At 45.4% G+C, this 25,434-nt stretch overlaps 2 protein-coding genes across 2 annotated transcripts; one reads left to right on the top strand and one right to left on the bottom strand.

Moving 5' to 3' along the window:
* The first annotated feature begins 8,401 nt into the window (after positions 1-8,401).
* On the top strand, positions 8,402-13,533 carry Gsc (goosecoid homeobox). The gene is made up of 3 exons (XM_076892693.1): positions 8,402-8,919; positions 9,923-10,212; positions 13,257-13,533. The coding sequence occupies exons 1-3, from the start codon at positions 8,424-8,426 to the stop codon at positions 13,470-13,472; spliced, it is 1,002 nt and encodes a 333-aa protein (XP_076748808.1). The 5' UTR covers positions 8,402-8,423; the 3' UTR covers positions 13,473-13,533.
* A 1,209-nt stretch (positions 13,534-14,742) lies between these two features.
* LOC143433483 (uncharacterized) lies at positions 14,743-17,922 on the bottom strand. Its single transcript, XM_076910820.1, has 4 exons — positions 17,606-17,922; positions 17,295-17,520; positions 16,728-17,230; positions 14,743-16,648 (listed from the first exon to the last, which is right to left on the bottom strand). Exons 1-4 carry the CDS (start codon positions 17,920-17,922, stop codon positions 14,743-14,745), a joined length of 2,952 nt encoding a protein of 983 aa, XP_076766935.1.
* Between the last annotated feature and the right edge of the window lie 7,512 nt (positions 17,923-25,434).

Here is a 25,434-nt window from a genome sequence, read left to right as displayed (position 1 = left end):
GTGCCGCGACGGTGGACGGGAAAAGGGTAGGCAAAGTAAGTCAGTAACTCAGTGGAAATCCGCCGAGGGCTGGTCGGATCGATCAGCTCTGATGTAATTATCCAAACGCTGAATTTTTTATCATGGCGAAACAATAACGTATTTTCAGACCAAACAACATCGCGGTACCGAGACGCGGAAAGCGCAGAGACCGCACCATCACGTCCGCTTCATCCGTTTCTCTCCTCTTCTCTCCTTTTTCTCCTCTCCACTATTTTTCCTCCCCTCTCTGTTTCTCCGTTCCTCTGTTTGCGTAACACGTAATAGAATAATCTGTGTTACGAGAGTGATACCGCGAGGTAAACGACGCTCGCTACTTTCTTTCTCACTCTGGGCCCGAGTGCTCGCGAGGATATTTCAACCCCGACAACGTACCATCGTGGTTGCTTTATAGTACCACTGTGTAATAACGACTACAGAGAAAATCTCTTTCCCCTCTTCGTTCTTTTCCTTCGATATCCTCCCGATGCAAATATAGATTACCCACCCTCTTTTCAAAATAAAAGGCAACGAGTGGATCTGGTCGCGTGATTTCTTCTTGAGTGTTTGCAAACAAAAATTAACTTATTCTGTTCTATAGTCGGAAAACTTGATTACAAAAAATTTCTTTCTAGTTAGATGTTTATCCAAAATTACTTTTTTTAAAATAAAATATATTTTATTCCATCGAAGTTAATTTTTGTATCACGAACGTGATTAAGTACTGGATAGGTGGAAGAAGAGAGGCCTCTTTGTCCGCTAAAATAGACACCGCGGGAAGATGTTGGTTCATCGGCGCGAAGTTTTCGGGAGGGCCTCTAGGGCTGCAAAAAATAAGGGTAATCCAACACTACATGGAAACCACATTGCGCTTTGCTAAGCGCAAGTCGTAGAATCAACAAATCCGCCGGGATTAGATAACATCCCCTGGGATTGGCTGGCCCTTCGTTTATCCTCCACCGAATCCTGAAGGGCCCGTCTTGTTGTCCCATCGGGTTATTGGTATCACTTAACGAAATCCGCGCCGAAATAGCTTTAAAAGCCCTACCACCACCGTTACGAGATTCGAATCGATTTTTCAAACCAGCATCGCGAATCCGTGCACCGAAGAGTATTCTTCGATCGTCGGAAGAAGTTCAGGCTATACATGTACGTTTAAAAAAAACAGATAAATATACGATTAAATATGTACAACGCATCTATAATTGTATCGTTATAATGAAGCGAAAGTAGATTTTCTTTTCGACGATTAACCGCAATACGACCACTCGCCACCCAAGCCTATATTCCACTTCAACGATCCTTACGCAATGAAAATCGAGTTGCTCGATTTCGTTCGATTCCCAGTAACAACGCAACCGACAGCACAGACGACAAAATCGAAGTTGATTTTTCCGCCGTTATAAGGCCATCACAGTATCGTTCTTTTTCATCTATTTTCGACCAGACCGCCCAACCCTCCCACGCGCACCCCTTCCCGCCCGGTCAATATTCGTTATTCCTTCTTTTTCTCCGACGCGGGCACACACTGCTTCGCGTTTTTTTTTTCCCTCCCATCTCGTTCGGTCGAGCTACTAAAAAGGAATAGGTGAAAACTGTTAATTGGTTCCGGCGGTGAAAATACGGCGGCGTGGCCGCCGGCCGGGCGACCCGATGCATTTTAAGCGGACGCGGTGCGCGCGAGCTCGCGTGGACGCGTGCTGTACACACGCGTGTGTACACGCCACGAGCGTCAAGGCGTGTATCGCGCGCCAGCATGTCCGTCCAATTATGGAAAATTAATTGGCGATCAGTGACTCGGGGCGATGGAAACATAGTTCCGCGTCGAATAAACTTCCTTTGTATTCCGATCAGCCTTTGACAGCGGTGTAATAATTAAAGTAATTAACGTACGAGCCAATAAATTCGTGATCGTCCGGGGTTGTCGCGCGTGCACCATCGAGCGTCATCGGATAATTTTCGTAGGACGAAGAAATCATTTCTTCTTCCGATCGGGGATGGTGAGAATTATTACGGAATGTCAGTTTTGTAATAAATGTTAAATGTTCTTGTCGCCTGTCTAGACAGATAAGCTATGGTATTGTTTCTTTAGGAATTTGTTTTTTTCTGCCTTTCTTCGGTACGCAGAGGCGGAGCTGTGGTTTCATTACGAGGTTTCAGAAGCTCCGATGTGGTTGCAATGGATAATCTCGCGGTGAAACCACACAGTGTTCCAAAGGGTTAAGAGGATTGATACGTGCGGTGTATGGTAAATCAGGATGAAGGGGTGGTCGATATTAATCATCTGAAATGTGGTAACAGAAATGAAATATCAAGTACTTATTTTGATAAGCAATAAGTTTAGTATTTGATGTTTCAACTGGTTTTGAGTACTATCAGCAACGAGATACACGAGATCGATCAGTCAGTCGGTGGATTTTTGTTCCCTACCTACATGTATGTAGATAGGTATAACTAATTCAATTAACCGTTTCTTTTTTCTGTTTTTCAGATATCACTGGAGAAATATACACGCGGACATACGGACTCTTTATCAGAAGAATACCAAGTCGTAAGAGGTATGCTTATCTTTTTTATTTTAGTTGATGGAATCGAACGAATTCTATTGCTCTTTAAAAGACTAGTCGAAGCGCTAATAGACACTAATTATTCTCGAGTCGTAGGGTCATTCCAATTTCATAGGCGTTCCTCTCAACCGAGCCCGAAGCGTACTGTCTTCGCCTAGGAAGTTCAAATATTTACATCCTGTAACCGACTGAGCTAATCCGCGTGGAATTCGACGCGATGCTACGGACTTCCACGGTTAGATTATAATTTTTTCCCTGGTATTCAGCGGCTCTCTGACTGTGGGGCCGGTTAGAGCGACGCGGGTATACGATTTTCAAGGGAGGAATAATATTTGCGCTATACGTTAAGGGAAGCGCGGGTTCTTTCGCCGTGGAGGCCGTCAACAGGTACCCTCGAAGAAACGCAGTACGATTATGGCATCTGAAAAATATTTGCGCCGGCTTGCTAATGCTCTCACACTTTACGGATTTCTTTGACCGGTTCCGCGATCGTTCCTACGTTTTATTGCGGCTTCGTTGTTCCGAAAATTTCTCTTAATCGCTTTGACACAATCAGGCTGCGCCCGTACCTTTTTCTATTTTTACACGATATCTCGGAAACCGGTAAAATGATTAACACTTAAATGCCGAACCTAATCCTCACCGAACGCTTACAGCGGGTTTCTTAATTCAATTACCCGAACTGTCAGAGGAGGATCGAAAATATCAGAGAAAAGCGAGATTACGAGTTGATAAAGGAACAACTGTAAAGTACGGGCAAACAAATTGGATCGTTAGACTTGCATCGTTAATTATTTCAATTTAGAACTACCTTCTATTCTCTCCCTTCGAAGTCACACATTTCCACGGCGGTATCATCAAATATTCAACTGGCTCCTAAAAGTGTGCACAGTAATTTGTTCATTTAGAAAAGTCTACTTCATCCAACTACCAAATCCTTACGAAGAAGCTACGAGATAGTTACGCTTCATCTTCGAACAGAGCCGAAATACCAACGATTCTCCATACCCCTTTGCACCCATGGCGATTCTCATAATTTGACGAAAATTCCGTGTGCAGGATAATCGCAGGACGTCTTCTGCGCGCACGTGGTTCCTTAAGCCTGCCAGCCAGATCGCCTCTAACCCTGAAAGATGTCTTGCACGAGACTCCAAACTAGGAGACATCCAATGGATCCGTGGGAGATAAAGGACGGGACAAGGAGAAGAAGAGCTTCCATTTTAAAGCGAGGAAGCGAGCAGATGAGAAGATCGAGGATGGCAAGAAGGAACAGCTTCCAGCCAGCGGATAATTCGCAGGCTCAATTTCCGTTGGCTTTTGCTCGCCAGTTTTTCTCCTTTCTCTGGTCGATTATGCGTTCCCACCACCCGAGGAGGCAAGAAGGCGTCCAGTCAAGTGTAAGCTGAAGTAACGAGTACGCGAAACGTTCGCTTCGACCGGGTCAGGTACAACAACTTAGCACCCCCTAGGTCGGGGCTCGAACGAAATCGGACAGTGGTAAATGGTGATTGGCCAGGGGTGAAGGAGGGGTGGCCATCCACTTAGCACGCCGCTTAGACGTGAAAACATCTGTATTGTCGCCGTATTAGCGCCAAGGGATTCGTTCACGATGATTACCGTGGAAATTGTAATCTTCCGCGTGGAACCATCCCCCGCGGCGGGAACTTTTTAAAACCGTGCCTGCGGTATGGCGGAAAATAAGTCCGCTCTTGCTTCCTCCCTTTGCGTTGAGGTTTACGTTCGGTTCGAGTCACGACCAGTGAAAAATGAGGCTCGTCGTCATAGACATTCGCGATGGCGATAATGTTTCGAACGTAAGGAAATCGAAATTGAAAAATCGTCGATCTGCCAACTTTCTCATTTACCATATCAAGTTCAAGGGAAACGAAACGATCCACGCGGCGTTGAATTCCCAGAAAATCTGTTCCCGTCCGAAAGAATCGATAATCCCGCGGGTAGGATAATCCTGATTCGCGCAGGCAGGCATCAGCCATCGGTCCGGACCGTGTATTCTCGTGTCCTCCAAATCACAATTCGAAACTGCTTGAATCGCGCGCACACGGACACGCGTTGCACATACACGCGCGCGTCCACTTTCGTAAAACATCCCCCTGCGCACTTCTCAGCCCGTCCGGGCAGCTAAGACGCTTTAAATTCATTCGGACCAGTCTTCGCACCTTCCACCTCCTAAGAGCATCAGCTCCAACCATTTCGAAGTTTTCACTTCGCCGCATCGTTTACTGGAACGCTCGTCGGCGCGTCGTTGCACGAAACTGGTAGCGAAATCGCTTTCTAAACCATTGCTCGCGATTTGCATACGAATGCCCGGCGGATCGAGTTAGATGTGAATCGAGATCAACGCGGCGTATCTATTCGCCACAGTGTTAATGAAATTCACGACTCCGTCGAACAAAGGCGGCTCTCGTCTTCGTTGGAGCATCCCATGGTACCCGGTGGAACGGTGCGCGGGCTTTTAGGATCGAACGAGGCCCCGATCTAACCGATGGGTAGAGGCGTAGGTACCGGAGGCCATGGGATTCCGGGTTCTCCGGATCGGGCCACGATTAACGTACGGATTAGGATTAAGGTTGGCACAGATTTCGTAGCGGACTTCGGGATTGAAGTGTGCACGCACCGGATTCTAGCTATTGGCCAGGGCGGAGGGCTGGTTTTCCTGGGGGCCCCGTAACAATGTCGGGGTACGTGCGCGGCCTATGGAAAACCTTTTCACGCTCTGTTCTCCACGTATCGCATCACGATCCTCCCCACCGACAGCTCGCTGGCACACAATCAAGACGACAGTCAATGCACATTACAACGGTTTTATGTTATTAATACGGACGCATTGGGCGGGATTTGAATAATTGAACAGATCTGCCGGATCAACGATTTGCCAGGGGTGAGGGACACCGTGATACCACGGTCCTAACATGCGCGTTTAAGGGATACGCTTCGGTGTTTTTTGGTCCCCTCTACTGTATCGATAAGTTTCTCTGCTAGTTGTTGGAGAGAAGACGACTATTCTTTTGTTAACGTTTTAATTGCCGCGATATCTATAAGGAGCATTGAGAATGGCAAGGCAAACTTGATCGCTGTCGAGTCAGAAGGAGGATACTTTTCTTTACGATCAAAGTTTTTGCAAGAACTGTTTTTTAAGAACATATAATTTCGATTATATAGTTACGGTATTGTACATTATAAGAGTGAGAAACAGCCTCGCTACAAAAGAGCAAAATTAAAGATCACGATGCAATTTTTAATCCCAGCCCAGTTTACGTACACAATCATATGCTTCGTCACTTTGACGGCCTACGCGGAAATCGCTGTTAAAATGATTAATTAGCGGAACGGTCGAAGCGTAAAACACCCCGTTTAATCAGAGAATCCGTAGCGTAGAAACGGGGCGTATCCTAGAATTAAAAAATATCTAAAAATTTTTAATCAGTCACTCTCACCGCGTTTCGCATTTTCCGTAACGCGAAAATTAAATATCATAAATTGTCATCCAATAGTCTGGAATTACCCGCGGGTAATCCAGCACCGTTCAAATACCAGATATCCCAATATCGCCGCTTTAATACGCTTGCCAATTGATTAATGAAATGGTTTAGCATCCTTAACGATATCCGAGCTATTTCGCTCCTTTAATTACAACACTGTAATGCGCATGGTTATTACACATTCGTATGCTGTAGTATCTCCGAATTTACACAGGGTTAACGTCGACCGGCATCTATATAGCTTCGCGTAGCCAGCGTTAAATCAACTAAATGTGTATTTTGTATTTATGCAAAATAACATCGGGGCAACGTGGCGTCGTGTGTCCATTAAATAATTCGTGAGCTCAGCCTAATCCACACATCAAAATCATAATATCCTCAAATCTGAACAATGGATATCGTGAAAAAAATGTTTCGGTTATACGGTCAAAGCGGGGCGTGCATTCTCGTTGTTTCAATCTGCAAATCAATCAAGCGCGCGCGAGCACGCAGGACAATCTACGTTTCATCCATACGATGTGAACGATGCGATACCCGTAATACGTAACAATAATACTTTATAACATAGATTAACTATATCTCGCGTGCAATCTGCCATAAAAAAGCAATTTAGAGAAATGCAGACCGATAAGAGAATTATTAACTTTGTATGTAGCTTTTCATTTAAATCACTTTTGTAGAATGAAGTTAATAGTAAGAGGCAATAGTAAAGTAGTAATTTTGTTACAACTTCGTCTGAAGTACAAATAGCAGTTAGACGTATTTCGGCACGTGTTGGCTGGTTTGAAAATCTTTACAGAAACGTACGTCTATTTATTATCCTTTACTAGTCTGTTCTAAAAAAGCAGCCTTGGAACGTTTCGTTTTCAATTTACAGCGTAAAGTCCTTTTATAGAGAATACGGGGTATCGGTATTTCGTCGATCTTCTCTGGACTCGGCAGGAAGTACGGTGTAAAAAATGTCGGGGCAAAAAAATTGGACACATCCCCGTAACGATCCCTCCCGGTAACGAATCTGGTCGGCTAGGGGAGCGCGAAATTATTTTCAGAAACAATACACGAGCGGATTCGATCGTGCCTGGCCCGAACCCAAACACTTCCGGAAGCATGATTAATTCGTGAATACGATTCGCAAGGCAAACTCGGAAAGCTCTGTAATACGCGAGACACGTCGTGATTATCCGTTGTAAATACGTTCCTCCCACCGTCGCGTTTCCGGCGTTGCACAGGCGTCTCTGCTCGCTGCTCGGATTGCACGTCGAACGAGGGTTCGAAAAGGGCATTCTACCGGGGCTGTTCCATGCTCAATCCCCCTCCTCCACCTTTTGCTACCCCGAACACCATCGTACTGTCGTCGAGAGATTGCACCTCCGCCTGCATCCTCCCGGAAACCATCGTCGAGCCGCGTTCTCTTCCTGTTCGCACCGTCCTCCCTCTCTATTTTCCTCTGCCCCGCTTCGCTTGGCGACTCCACGATCCAGCGTAGGGGATGCAGCGCGATCCGAGAGGTGGTGGAAAAGTGGATGGAGCCAGGGTGGGCCACGCCCCGTGTTCCGGCGTCGGCAAAACTTCGCTTCGGATATATTCGAGGGTGTCTCTGTCCCTCTGTCACTGACACGGGGGTGGCTACCCGTACGTGCGGATGCCGGCGAATCTAAGCGCCCCCCGCCCCTCGGAGGTCAACGCGTACACCAAGTTGGACCAGTCGTAGGATGTCCTTTATCGTTGGTGTCAGTCGCTGAACATCTGGACTTCTTCATGCGCGTCGGATTGATCCTCGTGACGGTTCTCTGTAGCCGGTGGAACTTCGATACAACTTCGTCGCGTCGATGATACAGCGATCAACTTGAGCGTTTTTATCATGCTGCTGCTGTTGTTGCTGCTGCTGTGAGGACTGCGGCGCGATCAAGTGGTTTTCGACCTGATTTTATCGATGGACGAATGACTGGCTGGAGATTGCGAGGGAGCGATGAATTATTGAGGGCGCAGTGGAAGAAACTGAAGAGAAGTGCGTTCGCTGTGGTTGTTTGTGATGGGACAGGCGGGGATCTCGGAGAACGTAAAAACTGACGGACTCGAAGGTTTTCGTACGGTGGACGCGTTTTTCGGACTGGTGTTCTTCATGTGTGATTTTCGAATCGAGGCTAACGAATACATGAAATTAGAGACAGCGGTGTTTATAAATTATATTTAACCGCTGAAGGAATGTTCTTACTCTGACTGTAGCTACGTAACGGCACTCGTCCACGTGATTATAATTCCCTGTATTGATACGTATTTATTAATTAGTAGCTGCCAGTGGAGATTTCGAATCGACCATCGATCAGACTCCCGTAACATGGTAGAGAGTATCTATGCAAGTGACTCGCCCAGATCGCGTTCTCCGATGACGGAGCCGTCGAGTCCCCTTCAAGATGGTCCCGGAATATCCGGCTACGGTCATCGGTATCTCTACAATTATTCACCGGAAAGTCTTCAGCAGAAGTTAAAGGGCAACGACGAACAGAACAACGTGACCGGGAGGCGACACGACATCGATGGACGCGAGAGAACGTTCTCCAGGAGTCCAGTGAGCTCCGAAGAGGCGCGATACAGACCACGCGAGGTCTCAAGACCGAGCTGCTCGGCCACCATGTCCTCCCCCACGTCTGCCTTCACCATCGAGAATATCTTAGCGCCTAGACCTATGGGAAACATAACACCCACCAGCACCAGCGGCCTTGGCTCCATCATTCACAACCCAGAAACGGTGGGATCGCCATCGAGGACCACCACGATGCATCCTCTGCAACAGCAGATACATCATCTGGCTTTCACGTCCGCGGATCTGTTCGGTAAGCTGGTTTGCCAAACGTGACACAGTTTCGATGGAACTATCGATACTTAAACGGAGAAAAATACGAACAGAGAAATAAGAAGAGAAATATGAGGGATTCTTCAAGTTCTACGACGTATACATCGTCGACGATGAATATATTTTTCATTGAGAACGAAGTGGATTTGATTCCGAATCGCTGATAACGCTCTGCTCTATTACTTCCACAATAATTTTCATTCGTCGGATAATTTATTTGATCGTCGCTCTAAAGAATAGATTTTCCTGTTCACGATAGACAATTTCGAAACGATACATATATTCGATCCCGCGTTAATTCACGAACTGGTTGCCCCGCGATTCCGCGTGTATCGCGTGGTTGTTGGCAAGTCGTCTCGTAGCGGAAAAATGAAAGAAGGCGTAAATCCTCGAGGGGCCCGACGCGTTTCGCAACGAAATTTCCTTTATGCCCCCGAGGGCTTTAAGTATTTCACCCGCAAGAACCTCGCCGTAGATTGGGGATGCGCGAGCTGAAATCCGCAATCCGTTTCGATCACGCGCGAACGATTTAGCTCCTTGCAATCCCGCCACAGGAAGATGAAAAATGAGACGGGAAAATATGCAACGAACGATTCCGGGCGCGCGAAGGGGGACAGAGACGCGGAGACGCCGGTTGAAAGCATAAATTCGCCCTTCGCACATTTTTATGCGGAGACGTCGCCTCTAAGCAGCTTTCTGCGAGATTTTAAACCAAAACATCCCATGGGGCCGGGGGTCTCCAGTATTTTTTGTTCCCTCGCGTTAAGAGTGGAGTTACGAACCGTTGCCAGACATTATTACGCTCTTAACATTCTATTAGTGACAAATACCACTAGATAGCAATTAACTGTACTTTTTCCTGTTCTGTCCGATTCGCTGTAGTGAACGTTTCAAGGGTTGCACTTGTATTTAGCTTGTAAAGGGGAAGATTTCTTGAAAAATTAGAATATATACTAATTGTTACGTTCTTTTTTTTGTTTCAGCTGCAGCATATCCTAGTTTATACTCCGGCGGCTACGTGGCAGCAATGGCAGCCGCCGGCGTTTCGCTTCACGGTCAGCCGGCCTTCTATCACGCGGCTCATCCCTATCAAATAAATCCGAACGCCGCAGCGGTAGGGCCGATGGCGAAAAGGAAGCGTCGCCACAGGACGATATTCACCGAGGAGCAGCTGGAACAACTGGAAGCCACTTTTGACAAGACGCACTATCCGGACGTGATCTTGAGAGAGCAACTCGCGCTCCAGGTCGATCTCAAGGAGGAGAGAATCGAGGTGAGTTTGAACAAGTATTGTTGCATACGATTACAATTTCCACAAAGACTCGCATCAGTAACAGTATCGCATCAGTATTCCTCCGTGAATACACGGACACTCAGGATAGAATTGCCACGGATTTGTAACGAAGGCGAGAGAGAATCAATTCGACAAATTTTAGGGACGCAATTTTGCCTTTTTTTTCACCTTCTTTGATTGAGAGGAAATTTGACCGGGTCGTGAGAACTTTACGACGGATCCTCAGGGATGCCCTCATCAGTAGCTACCTAAACTGACAAATTACTGTCTTGGGCCTAGGAGAATATTAGGTTTTCGTTTGACAAACATTGACCATTCGGATTGCCGGGGAACCGGCGGGCCCCGGGTACGCATAATTTGTACCGATGACAAAATGCCTCCACTTTCTCCGCTGGAAAGTCCTCGAGGGCCGTGTTGTTTGCCGCCTTAATGCACCGGCAGCGACAGCTTCATAATTCTCTAATGCGATCATTAAAATTATTTACCGCCAGTATTTATCGGGCGTCGCTCGACTCGGAGGCCAACAAGTTGCATGCTAGATTAAAAGCTTTGCCGATAATGTGTTTACTTTAATTATATATATATATATATATACATATATACATATGTATGTTTGACCGTGCGTGTATCATTTACGCACACACACAGTCGTACGGTACGTCTCATAAATATCCGGACACTTTAATCGACTTTTAGCAACAGTATACAAACGCTTTTCAAACATGCACATTAATAGCTTATAAACGATCTGTTCGAAAAATAAATTCGCGATTCACTAATGGATTTATCAGATTTGAATACTTACCGCTGTACAGTTAAATTAATCACGCGTAATTACTTTTAAATAGTACAGCATAAGCATGCATAATCTGCAAAACATAGAGGAGAGTGGTCGCAGAATATATAATGCGCTGCATTCAACCACCCTTACAATTGATCGAGGCAATTCGTTTATCACTGACGATTAATCGAGAAAACGTTTTTAAATTATTAAAACATTTATCGTGCGTCTGCACGCGTTGTTGGTGTTCTTTCAAAATTGAAATCGGTTTCGACGCTCAATGGGATAGGCTGTGTAATGCTGGCGAGGACGCTCCGAGGGATTTAGGATCGTGTCATTGAGACTGGATTGTCGAAGGAACCCTTCCCGGACGCGCCATTGTAGCGCTATTTAAAAGGCTCGCGAGAAGATCGATGCTCAATCTCAGTCTGCCGCTTCTCTTCGGATCACACGGCTTTTGAGAAAGAAGAAAATATACAGTGGCCATTACAACAACCCGTTGGCCATGATACTCGAAATAGAGATTGCTTGCGGGGAACTTTGAGTAACAGCGAAGCATCGATATTAAAAACGGGAATTAAAGTTCTAAAAGCGACTCTCCTGAACGACTCTCTGTTCTCCATTCAAGTAACTAAGTAAACACATTTCCCTGAGCCGACGATAAGTTCGGTCCAACGAAAGTTGTCCATCGATCTCACGATAAAGAGACGCTATAATAAAGGTATCAAGGAATTTCTTTATTCGCGGCCGGCAATTTGCTCTCGAACAATCGCGCGATCCCAAAGTCATTCACACTTATCGCAGGGCCAACAGACCACCCGTGTCGTCGGCTTTGCCAAAGGAAATCCCCCGTCTCGAGAGTCTTTTTAAAGACTTTGAAACAACATATACCTGCAGCGCACCTGCCGCGACGTGCAAGAGTTTCGGTGTTTGTACAGAATTAGTAGAAAAGAGGCGACTTTCGGAACGATGAGGAGAGAGGGGAACGAAGGTGAATAGAGCAGAAGGAGCGGCTCGAACCGGAGGAGGTCCTGGTACCGCTCCGTCCTCTCTGTGTTTGGAAAGAAGCGCGCGACTGTTTGCATTCTCCTATCTTTAGCGATTGCATCAACAGAATGCAGAAAACAAAGGACGACAACCACCAGCTCTTGTAAAAGCAGACGCGTAAGAGCTGTCTCGGATAGGGAATTGACGGAAATTTGTAATTCGATGGATAATCACGCGATTGATGTTTTATCGGTAACTCGAGCGACGATGAGGACGGGTGTATTTCGATTGGAATGTTAAGGGAGAGGAATTTCGATAGGAATTTCGTTTGAGCAGACACACAGCGGGATATCGAGAGAAATACACGCTTGATACAACACGGGGACGGTTAAAATGCGTAGAGCTGTGCGATTATTGCATAATTCAATAGCTAAGAGTCAGATCAGCGCGATATCCGAAACGATGAAGCGTCTGTCGGTAACAAACGGGGTATTGATTGCCGGGGTTCATTTAAATCGAGTCGGACAAGCGTGGGGAACAAATGCAGACTTCGAATGTAGGATGAAGCCTTTTGATCTTCGCTGGGCTCCCTCGCCTCGTTAAGAGTTCAACTGTAGCGATACACCGACGCGCAGGTAAACGGGGTTATCAATTAGACGTCGCGTCTAGCTCGGTAGAAATTAAGGCCTGTTTAATAATTTCACGGTACAGTGGTGGTAATTTAATTATACCTATGTTCAAACGAGCCGAGCACTCGTATCAAAATTTAATCGTAATCGGTTAATTAATAAGGTATATCAGTGCATTTTCCAAAAATAATTAAATAGCTTGAACCGCTCGAGCCAAATAATTGACACTCTAAGAACTGTGTTTGATTAATAATTCTTCGGTGTGCATCGTTCGCTATAAAATGATAACGCAGTTCTATAGATGATACAGTCGACACCACTTTATAGGATCTACGAGTGATTACCACTGTTAAACACCAGGACGGTGGATGCATTAAGTCCACTTGCAACAGAAAATCCACCGAGCGTTTTCCACGACGTGTATTAACAGCTACTAAGAAAACACGAAAAATCGCAGAGGGAGGCATTATTTACACACGTTAGCCCGCCTCGATTCCGTTTCAAGCGTTTCCCTAACACAATGGAACATCGTTTTCTCGCTACCGTGCGAGAACTAGTAGAAAATAAACGCGGCCGCCGCGACAGGGCACGAACGCGCTTCCCTCATCAAACATTTCCTATTCCAGGTGTGGTTTAAGAACCGACGTGCCAAGTGGCGTAAACAGAAACGGGAAGAGCAGGAACGTATGCGGAAGCTTCAGCTGGAACAGCGTCAACGGGCGGACGACAGCGTGTCCACGCCTACGGTTAAAGTCGCCGACCATTTGTCGATGACCAGGCAGCAGCAGCAACAGCAACAACACGAACATGACACCGACAGCTCGGACCTCGAAGTGGCGTAGTCGAAATATCGGTTCTAGGCTTTCTTCCCCCCTTTCCATTTTCCCTTTTCTCCTTTTTACATCGTCGTCGCTAGAGGAGACCCGGAACGGGCAGGATTTCCCAACCCCCTTGGTACAGGGGGCAAGTGTAAATACCGAATAGGGTGTAAATATATTTGTACATATAGCTTACGATGGATGTGTATAATAGGTAGTGAAATAAATTATTGATTCGTGATACGAACGTTCCCGGCGGGTTCCTGTGTCTTTACTCTCGCGATTCTTTCTTTTTAGGTTCTTGAATAGGATTTAATATTTAAAAGGTATCGACGATTTCCGAACCGAAGTTTCGATAAGCGCAAAATCTTGGAAACTTTGAAAAAGTTAGTGTTTTTTTTTAAAATGTGAAACTTATAATTTAGTGCCTATTTAGTGTGTCGAAGATATTTTCTTGTCTCTTTTATAGGTAAATTGATATCTGAATTGATCAGGTGCCAGTTGAAAGTTTGATTTTGCAAAGCTGCTGTTTCCATCCCTTATCCCGCGATCACTTTCGCCCTGAGAATGTACCCAGCGCGACTTCCATGTTACAGAATGGATCAGTGATTAAAATCCCACGGCGGTTTCCACGGCGTTGTAGTTGGAACTTAGTTCTACGTGCCTCGACGATTATATTATTAGTATTGTGCGATAGGGGTGAAAGAGCCCAGCTGGCCCGGTGCTAGCGCCGGCTCATGGACACCGTAAGTTCCGCGGAGAGAAGTTCGAGCCAAGTTCGGGGTAAGTACATAAATCCCGAGGGCGACCAAGAACTAAGACGTTCTCTTGCGGTACAACTTTAATAGGTTCCGCGCTGTGGCTGCGCTGAGACCTAAAGACGATCGACTTAAACGCGGCTCCTCTTATTTCCCATCGTTCCGAGAGACCCTTTCTTCCTCTCAATTATTCAGCGATCACAACTTTCCTTCTAGCCAGTTGATATTTTCATTCGATTTTGAGGGAGTACTTTCTTTATGACGCTTCCAAAAGATGTGAACCTTTTGGTAATGATTACACCCTCGCGATAATTAAACCGCACCAGAGATTTTGTTTGCATCGTAAAATTTTCGAAGCGAGTTGTAACGAGATACGTGTATCGATTACCCGATTAACTGTTCTTAACTTGAGATTGACGAACTCGAGCAAACTAGCTATGTAGCGTACTTGAAATCTATCGCGAATTTGAATTTAGTTACCAGTTAGGTATTCAAGATATCCATTTTACGCGGCGAGATAAAAGAGAAATCGAGGATCATTCACCACCCTTGCAACACAACTTATCGATCGTTCGCGCGGTCTCCGCTCTCTTGTGCTTCCACTTCTTCATCTGTTTTTTCTTCTCCTCGTCGTACGGGCACTCGACTTTGGTTACCCTTTTACCCCTCTCCTTACGCTCGAATCTACCAATGGGTAGCGCGGTCGGACCCACGTCGATCACCTTCAATATTTCGATAGGGTTCAAAGCAAACTGGCTGCATTCCGGCGAGCCGATCGTCAACACCAACGCTGTGATGAACTTTTGAAAGTACGTAGCTCTCAAGAGGTAAACCGCGCCCTCCCCGTACGAGAACAACGGCGGCCCCAATGAATTCACGTCGCACATGTAATAAGCACCGCAGAACTTGAACACGCCCAAACACGAGCTCTCGCAGGTTAGAATGCCGAAGTTGTACTTGAGGAACATCTGCTCCAACGATTGCCACAAGTACTTGCCCACTTTCGAGTAGAGTCTGCCGCAGATCGCTGGGAGAACCTTCGCCTCGAACATGGTCTCGCCGATCTTGAAGTGGCTCATTAAATAACGATTCCAACAGTTCACGTGGCTGTATTCGTTCTTCGTCGACTTGAACTCCGCCTCTAGTTTGCTGTGCGTGTAATACCTGTCGCCGCACATCACGATCACGTCTAGCGTCTTTGAGCTCCAGTATTCCGGCGCCATGATCCTGGTCATCCCAGCACAAACCACGTAGCAAGCGTATGTCTGCATGCCACGGTTCTCCCTCTCGAACATCCCGTCCGTGATATGAATCTCGCCCCACAAGGAGAACAGCTTGTTCGATTCTTCCACGACGTACTGATGCCACCGCATTTTGCTTGTACCCGGGTCCTTGCCGCTCTTCTTTTTCTGAGGTAGTGTCATGCACTTGGCCCAGGTGATCTTGTACAGTTTCAACCAGGTCGGTTTTTCGATCGCCTCTTTCAGATCGTTCTCTTCTTGTTCGATCGTGCACGGATCCCTCGTGTCCAGGGGATCGAACGGACAGTCGTCGATAGTCTTCTTTTTCACGTAACGCTTAGGTGGCTTAGGCGCACCTCGTTGTAATAACTTCAGATTGTATATTTGACAACAGTGATAGGTTACGTGAAAAATCTGTACGGTGAAGAACTCCTCTTTCTCCTTTTCCACGACGTGTAGCGGTTCTTCTTGATCACCTGCAGGAGACTCTGATTGCTGCAAGTTTTCTATGTCATCACCGATAGGTTCTGGCTTCTGCGGATCACGTAACTGCTCCGCAGTACTTGGTTGTTTATCCGTTTCGGTGTCCTCGATGACTGGTTGCTCTTCCGGTTTCTCCCTATCTGGCTTTGGTATGGTGTAAACGTAGGCCCTCAGTAAGAGGATCATCAAGTGTCTTTTAAGCGATTCTTTGGAGCAGAATTTCAAAATGCAAGCGTATCCATTGTCATCCCAGTAGCCGAACTCGTTGCATCGATACGGATTGTACAGGTACCAGAAGAGATTGTCCTTCCAGAAGGCCAAGGAGAATCGCGTGGTGCGAAATATGCAGTTGCGATAACGTATTTTCAGTTTGTCGAACCACTCTTCGATCTTTCTGATGCCTCTGTGAACAGCTGCCTTTTGCTCGTCGGTGATTTTCTCGGAACCGATGTCCAGTTTAACGTTAATCAAATCCTTCCGTGGCAGGACCATCTTTCGCCTCATGTTCCTCTCCTCGTAATCCCACGGCACGTCCGTAACTATGGGTACATCGTTTATCTCTTGAATCAATTCTACTTCGATGCTGTACTTGTAATTGTACACGACGATGTCGTCCAGTCTTTGCTTCTCCTTGACGTTGATCATACCGATATGGGTGTACAGCAACCACCCGTGGTCGTAGATGTAATCGATGTTCGCGCTCCACGCGTATTTGTATCTTACAAATATCGATATATGTTACACTCAGATTCATTCAGTGACCATTCTACTTTACAACATTTATATCCACCAAGTACCTCAGTTGTGTCTTAGCAAGAAGAGCAACGATCGCCTGATAGAAGCAGAACTTCCACGTCCTTTGACGATGTCGTAGCTCTCCCAGTTCCGGCAGGTGCATTCCCTTCAGTCCGCGAAGACATACATCAGCGTAAACCCTCGTGCCGCGCGACTTTGAGGGTAACTCGAAAATGATGTAATCACCGTCGACTAAACCGGGCTGTTCACCAGCAGCCCGATCGACCAGCAACTCTTTCGTCGGTAAGGGACACGGTTGTGGGATACGAGCGTGACCTAATTCCTTGCGATCCGAATAGTCCTTGTTCGGGTCCTCGAATGGGCTTCGAATTTCGGCTGAATCGCAGGGAAATAGGTCCGTTCGCGTCTTTCGTTTCTGCCTTTGCCTCTCCAGCAATTCGTTCGCCATATCTCGCGTGGTGCACGGCCACATGCCTGGCCACGCTTCGCTGTCGGTCTTCGACAGTGGAGGCTCTATCGCCGTGTCGGACTGGGAAGACTGCACCTGGAGAAGCGATTCGAGGCTTTGGAGTTTTACGCTCGATTATTTAACTAGATCGTTTACTAACTGGCAAGTTCGCGCGCATGTTCTTCCAGATTCGTATCATTTTCGATCGGTCCAATCTGTCGGGTAATTTCGTTTTGGCTCGCAAGTGAAAAGCGTTGAGGGGCAAGTACTTGTGATGCGCGGCGAGATCCTCTTCCGACTGGGCGCGAGGGAATTTTTTAAGATCAGCAGGCCTTCTATGTTTGAAAATATCATCCTTCTCACGTTGATCCGTATCCTCTACAAATCTGAGGGAAGCGTGAAACTGGTGAGACGAGGAGTATGGTTAACGGACATCGATAGGAAGTTTCAGTCCAGCTCAACTTTTCTTACGCGTTCGTGTAAAGCTGCCAAAGAGGCATATCGTCGCATTTCCATTTCTCCGCCATACACCGATCCATCCAAGTCCTCGGTTTCCACCTCTCAACTTTTTTCCTGCCATTCGACGCCGCTTCTTCATCCCCCGCAGTAGCTTCGCCGCGTTTTTCTTCTAAAGCTTCCTCTTTTTCCCTGGTTGCGTCCTCCTCCGTAGCTGCATCCCCTTCTGTCGCTGTATCGTCCTTATCTGTGTAGTCTGTTACATCTGTGTCTCCGAACGGATCTGAGATGTCATAATAGATCTCTTCACCGGGCTCCTCATTGTTCGCCATTTTTGTTCAATTCCTCTTCATTTATCTCTTTGCTCGGAAGTTCTTGTAATTTTCACTTAGTTATTAGATATTTTATTTCAAAATTTTGTCTTTTCTCACATCGTGGCAAACAGTGCCTCGATCGTGACTCAGTAGGAAATTTGGATATAACCTAAAATCTGATAAATTGAAGGTATCAGGCAAGTGACATTTGATCTTCGCGTCGAATTTGAATTTATCGTCGAATGATATTCTCGGAGCGAAAAATTGAAAAATAATTCTGCGCAATATGCCGATCGATTCGTATCGAGAGGAATGAAGTGCTGTAGTTGGGAAAACGTTGTAATAAAAATATTTTATTTACTATTTAATAACGAAAGGATCGTGCTGTGTGAATTATTTCGTTGAAATACACTTTCGGAAATATAGATAGTTATTCATGAATCGCAGGGTGGTTAGGGAAGCTGAACGACTGTGGCTTCTCAAAAGGGCTGACGAAAGATTTAAAGTGTTCCGTTCTGTGATTTTGTAATTATTTTCCTCCGAAGTAGATGAAACCTTAAAACGGCAAGCAATCTCAGCGCGCGAAGCCAGACCGCGTCAGAAAATTTTCAAAGTGTTTATAAAATTACGCCGATACAAGATGGAAATAACATGAAACCTTACTTTTAGGGTAATATTCTGATTATTATTGGATTTGGGAACCCCGCGTATGCATCAACGGTAAATAATTCCTGTCGCAAACGGCATGCAACGCGCCTTCTCTAGTCTCCAAACAAATAAAAAATCTGTGAAAACTGTTTCTTAACGAGAAACATCTGCGGTTACAAATTAATCGGTAAAAATTGAAGGGCGATTGTAAAAAACAATGCGCGATACGTTGTACGAAAAGAATCGCAACAGGTACGAGGAAAATTTATCTCGCTGAATGGCACGTACATACAGATCGTGTCGTTAAAACGGAGAGGTATTTTTTAACTTTAAGTGCAGCCATTCTTCGGCGAGTATCCGCCGTGGCAACGAAAATGGAGCAGTGTATCTTTTCTCGATTTTTCTAGTAAAACGAGACGAAGAGGTTCGAACGGTCCGCGGGTGTATCCCGTGGGAATCCGAGCAGCGGTCCAAGTCAAAGTGAATTTGAAGCTGAAATCGGCCTGATCCCGCAAGGTTCCGTGGCGCGTATCGAAGTTTCGCCGAGCAAATCAAACGATCAAGACAACTCTCTGCTCGGTGAAAATTTAATGAACCGCCACCGTGCAGTTCCATCGAGAAAAGGTGGATCGATTGGTTGCACGGCACACGGTTAAATCTCGAAAGCCCGTTGAAATGAATTATTACGGGGAACGTGGCCGCGTAATATGAATTACGAACGAGATAACGCAAGGAGAAAGGGACATCAAATACACGTCTGTGCGGGAATGGAGATTCCAATAATTTCGATATTTAAATTACTTTCGAAACTCAATATTAACGCGTATTTATTCCATCAGCTTCCCCTCCGTTCTCTGTTAATATACTTGTTTTCTAATTAATAATTGCACCTAAAAAACGCCGGTTCCACTGTCCGCGCGTATAGGCTGCGTTAGAAGCATAGGTAGAGACGTAATTGGATAATAGAATTTGCAAAAGGAAGTGGAATAAAAATGGAAAATCAATCGTGACAGAGACCAGCGTAGAGTTGTTATTTATAAAAGAAATTTCGAAAACCCCCTTGGGTATTTTTTTTTATATACCATTGGGGATTCTTTCAGAAGTTAATTAATTTTGTTCATCATACTTTTATTTTAGTAAAATAAATCAATTCACGTCAACCCTCTCCGCGCAAGTTGCATTTTTTTTCATCGAATATTCTTTCGGTTAAGATTCGCAATTAAAATTTCCAATTCCGTTCGATGTGGACATTCATAAATTTTTTAATTTCGCTTACCATAATTTGAATTAAACAAAACGAATCGCTATATATTCCGCTTAGAAGATTCTCAATCGAAAGCTTTATCGTCGTTCAACGTCCGCTTTCATTGATTAATCCTGTCCACCGACGTTGCCTCGAGTATTCGTTCAGCTAAGATTTTCGATCGCAATTCCAATTCCGAGAGGCAAAAACACCGAACGATCGAAGATCACCCGTCGCATCGGAATCGTATGCGTATCCATTAAATCGTACGTACGCAACGCAATACATCCGGTTCGGAAAGATTCATGAAGAACAAAGAGGAGAGAAGAAGCGGATTGCCGCGTGCATATGCGTGCATGTATATGGAACGGGGGGAGCCGTGGGTGGAGAATGCAGAATAAACAGTGCATTATATGCAATAACGCACAAAACGCCCCTACGGCTGTACAGCCATCTCCTTCGAAAGTTCCCGTACGGGAACGCGCACACGATCAATCCAATTAATTTTATTTTAATTACCGCATCGTCGAGCACACGCCGATTGTTATTATTTCGGCGGCGACGAATCGACCGCGACGGTTCGTTATTTTCCCCGCTGACAATTTCTGTCTGTTCGGACGGTCGCAACAGAGTGCGAGAGAAAAATCAGAGGGAAAGAGGAGAGACAGAGGGTCGTTCGAATGGGAACCAAATTTTTTCAAAGTGCCTCGAACGTTCTCCATTCATGAACGATGGATATTTTTTATTTCGCTTCGTTTGTCGAGGCGATTGTAATCGAGATGATGTGTATCATAATGGCGTAGGTGTAAAGAACATAACGCGTATAAAGTGGATGAAAATGTTTCAGCTTTATTTGCGCTCTTTAAAAATTCTTAAAATTACTTATTTGCTGAAAGAAATAAAGTAACGTAGAGGGGCGTTAATATGGAACTTGTGCCGAGAATTGAAAAGTGTATATACCAGCTGTGGTGTAACAATTTTTATGGGATCTTCGTTATTTATACACGCGCGAACGCAAATATTTGCGACCAATCGTTAGCGCGTAATCACGTACGATTCGGTGGTGTTGTAACTATTGAAGTACTGTGTAATTATGTTTACTGTGGAAAAGCGGTAAACAATGTTGGTGTACGACACGGCTGAACGTACGGTGATGATCAAACAATTATTATGTTTGTTACACGACATTATTATGCTATTACTACCGTATGAAATACACGGGCGCGGAAGTAACGCGATTTGATTTTCAGGTAGAACGTAAGGTACTAAGTTCACTACACGCACTATATTCGATGTATAATAACGGAAATAGTTTAAAATTTGCTTTAAAACTATATTTTGTTTCTGTTCTCTTTTTAGTAAAATATTCCCATATCGAGAATTTGGAGATATAGTGGATTTTAAATGTATAGGCACTGTTACACGTACAATAGATATTTCGATTTGTACAACATGTGATCTACATTTGATTCTGTGAAAATTTTGAGCACATTACAGCTGTTTTGACGAAGTCATCATTTATACAACTTCATTTTTCCGTAAAACATTCGAAATTGTTCCACGCGTGTTACACGTTACACGATCGACATGCAGAGGTAAAAACTCACCACCGGGAGCGTGCGCGAGTGTCTGCAAACATTTACGAAATTTCAATCCTCGATAATTAAATTGACCAAAACGATTATACCGATACGATCCTCTCCGAATGTAATTCGACCAGGCGAAATCAATATACTTTTAATTATCGTTCCGTGTTTTCTATAGACATTAACGTGCACCGTTTACACTCTGCTAAATAGACATCTTTGGTCCTCGGTCCCTTTTTAATTTAAATAATATACGATACCGGTAACAATTGGATTACATTACATGCACACGATCATTACCAATTACAAAACGGGAAGAGCTCGCGAACATTTGGATATGTTAATGTAAATTATAGCCAGCGGCTAGCACTTGGAAAACAAGAATGATTCCCAAATATTCTACCAAATGGATTCACCGCAAATAAAGCCCACCTATGATCAACGCGCTTACTATAAAATATTGTGAGAACATGGTTTTACTATAAATAGTATGTATATTATATATCGTATGCGAGTCAACATTTGGATGGTGAAAACAGCACGATGCATTATTCAGTTTCGTCGATATTTCCTCGCGCGTCGTATCGTCGATCTTGTTCCACGTCTCGGTTGAAATTATACGCGCTCGCTTGCCGGTGGTGGAGAATCGCGAACCCGAACGGAGGCACAAAATGTCCCCAGGAGGGATTTACGGGTGCGAGAACCCATCGGAGACGCTGGCGGGTCTCAAGCAGAGCGAACTGTCCTCGTTACCGGGACCCCGCCGCGTAACCTGTCCCCGAGGCCAGTCCTTTTAATTACCCGACGTTAAATTCTTTATCTGGCTGAAACAATGTGGCGGGCTCGTGTTTTCAGACCAAACAGACCCCATGTTGATACGCGGTAATAGAATAATCTGGCAGCTGATTCCGGGGATATAGCCCGCGGGGATAGAAACCCACACGATTTCTGCACCCGGTCTCTGCGCCTATATCCCAGAACGAAAATCAACCCCCTACCACACCGGGTCGTGGGCTCACCGCCTCACCATCTCCGCCTGCACCCTCGTAACCTACGTACGAGAGAAACTAAACCCACCCCTACCACGTGTTTACACACTCTGTGGCTATGTCTGGATAAATGGTTTCCGGTAGGCGAGAGGGGAGTACAGGGGGTGGCTATGTTACCATGCTGCTGTGCCGTGACAATAAACCGCGTCTGAATTACAGCCACGAGGCTTCCGTGATCTTTCCTTTAATCGTTCGTGAACGCCATTGTACGCCACGTACCAACGATCTGATATACCTAAGCGATCTAGGGTGAGTTCCGCCTTGGATTATTCCCTGTTACGATTGAGGCGATCATTTCGGCAATAGAAATGGGGAGGGAAGAAATGCAGCGCTGCGTTGTACGTTATTATCATTGTATAATCTAGCAATTTCCACTGCAGCCGTACAAATTGCGTAAATAGACGTATAATAAAACTGCACCTCCCACGTATATCCTTCGGGATAACGTGTACATGGTTATACATACAACACCAGTTTGTTACGTGATCAATGTGACTCGTAAAAGATATAGGTGTACGCGCGCAGAAAATGCGTATATTCCCGAACGTGCCACCATATCTCCACCAGTTCTTTGCCTCACAATGGCTGAACGATTGAAGCACGACATTCCAGCCGACGACTGTTTTATTGCCCCCGACAGATTCAATATAAGCGACACAACCGTCGAACAACCGCCAGCTACGCAAGTTTTCCCCCGCGTCTTCTTAGCCTACGAAGAGGAAAGAGGAAGAAAATTAATTTGCCTCCCATATAATTCCGATCTCTTGATATCACGTTCGATTGAAACGCGATGAACAAATAAATACCAAACCTTGGAGAATCGCGGAAATTTCGTACTACCAAGATCACGAAAGTCTCATTTCTCCGCGATTTTTAATAGAAACGAGAGTTCAAAGATCCTGTGTTTCTCCCCTTTATTTTTTAGCCGCTTCGTTTCCTTTGTCTGGTTCCGGCGACGAATCAGATAGAAAATAGAGGGCGAGACGTTGTGTAAAAGGACGGCGCGGGATCCGTATTTGCAAAAAGGGAGTCCTTTCCTCGACGTTCACTTTGCGGAACGTTACCTGCTATTCCTCGTACGTAACGAGATGACGTAGGGGGAAGTCGCGCGTAAAGAAGAGCGATGAACACTGTTTCCCGTTGCACCCGCGTTTTCGCGTCGTTTTATTTGCCCGTTCGTGCCACCTCGCCACCTAACGAGCAGTCTTCCTTTCTTCTTTGTCGGGATCTTTTTTCCAACCCCGACGAGACACCCGGGGGCGCGGGGCGAGTCGGAAAGGAAGAGGAGCGCGGAAAAACGGACAAACAACCGGCTTCGTATTGAGAGTCATAAACTCTCGTCGCGCAGCTTTATGTAAACCATCGTTATCCTGATCGTCGTCCCTGAAGCATTTTCTCCTCCACTCTTTAAATTATCTCGGATGCGATGCTCGTTTCGTTTATTACGCCCGGCTTATTACAAAGGAACGAGACGAATTTGTTAACAACGCGAGAACGTAATTATTGTTTTTCGTTTCAAAGAGCGGAGCAAAATATACTCTCTGCTGCCTTTGCAGGGGTATGATTTTTTGCCCGCCATCGATTAAGCCCTACCAGATCATACGAATAGTACGTCACCGTCGTATTTCTTCAGAAGTCAAAAATAATTTCCGCGTTGAACTAATCGATTCGCGTTTCCTTCTCGTATTAGATACAAATACAACGAATTCTTGCAGAGACTAGATTTATTCAAATATTTACAATCATGGTGATTCTGTTTCGCATAATCTCAGTGATCTTTAAAGAAATTCTGACTTCCCGTCGAAAGAAGCTAATCCAATCTAAAGCAACGATAGTAGGCTAATTAAACTCTTTCCGTCGAACAATGACGTCGAGATGAAGTCGAGTAAGCTTGACTTTTTATCGGCTTCGATCACCCTTCGACGGCGTAGCCGGTTTTCATTCGACGCTGACCTCCCTCTATCGAAGGAGACAGGCCGGATAATATTAATTAATAGGTTGATTAACTCGCCGTAACGAGGGGACCAGCGTGGTCGGGCGTTTTCAAAGTTTTCGTGTAATCAAATGAAACGATGAGCAAAGAGCGTGAGCAGGTAACGCCGGGGGTGAGATTGAGTTTTAGGGTCGAGTGAACTCACCTTTGTCGGGAACTGCTCCCGGAGTCTTTATCCTAAGGGATTTCATTTCCATTAGTGCAGTCGAAGAAGCTCAAACGAAGAAAACCTGCGAGAGAAATCCCCCGTTAAAGTCGTGGAATCATTCGTTTCGAGATAACCATTTGAAAATTAACGCGCCAAATTTTCAATTATTCGATATCTAATTGAAATTGACACATTTCGAACAAACAGTTTATTGCACGGTAGAATTCATCGTTTGTTCGTTTCTTTTTAAATACTGTGCCATTAGGAACAGTATTTACTATCTCAGACAGTGGGAGCCTCGAAGGATAAACATCTAACCGCGTTGAGATATTTTGACTGAAATTTATGCCAAAATAGGGCAAGGAGTGCCTACTAATGGGTACATTACCGGTTTCCTACAAAGAATAGCGTCGTCCAAGATATTGGCTTCCGGCATCCCTAATTGTCCACTGTTTACACCCTAATCTCAAGTGAAGAAATCGAATACGCGTTATGCGTATACGTTATATTGCGCTGCTACTTTTTCGACACGAATATTTCTCTTAAAAGAAAGCAATTAGAAAGGTGAATTTTTTCAAATTAAACTCCGATCGAAACCTTTTATCAACCTCTGAGAGAAAGTGGTATTCGATATTTGTAGGTGTCCAGCCCCAACCCTTTTCGCGCATTTATGCAGTTTCCCCCGGAGAGGGTCGGCCAATTACGTTCGATCGGTCCGTCGCGCGTGTCTCATCAGCCGGCGAATCCTCGAAAGGGATTAGCTCGCCAATGAGAACGCGGTATCGGAGCAGTCAACGGCACCCGATTGCGTGACAGGAGTCAAAGCATTCGAAAGCAACGAGGTCCTTCATTCGGGACGAGAA

The sequence above is a fragment of the Xylocopa sonorina genome, chromosome 3 (assembly GCF_050948175.1).
Source record: "Xylocopa sonorina isolate GNS202 chromosome 3, iyXylSono1_principal, whole genome shotgun sequence".
Taxonomy (NCBI): Eukaryota; Metazoa; Arthropoda; class Insecta; order Hymenoptera; family Apidae; genus Xylocopa; species Xylocopa sonorina.
The sequence above is the reverse complement of the archived record's forward strand: the minus strand, read 5'-3'. Positions and strand labels throughout refer to the sequence as shown.

Bases quoted from the DNA above. Each gene is read 5' to 3' on its own strand.
- Gsc (XM_076892693.1), top strand. From the start codon at position 8,424: ATGGTAGAGAGTATCTATGCAAGTGACTCGCCCAGATCGCGTTCTCCG. The intron at 8,920-9,922 runs GTAAGCTGGTTT...TTTTTGTTTCAG, and splicing joins CACGTCCGCGGATCTGTTCG to CTGCAGCATATCCTAGTTTA. The intron at 10,213-13,256 runs GTGAGTTTGAAC...TTCCTATTCCAG, and splicing joins TCAAGGAGGAGAGAATCGAG to GTGTGGTTTAAGAACCGACG.
- LOC143433483 (XM_076910820.1), bottom strand. From the start codon at position 17,922: ATGGCGAACAATGAGGAGCCCGGTGAAGAGATCTATTATGACATCTCA. The intron at 17,231-17,294 runs GTTAGTAAACGA...TCGCTTCTCCAG, and splicing joins ACATGCGCGCGAACTTGCCA to GTGCAGTCTTCCCAGTCCGA. The intron at 16,649-16,727 runs GTACTTGGTGGA...GATATTTGTAAG, and splicing joins CTTGCTAAGACACAACTGAG to ATACAAATACGCGTGGAGCG.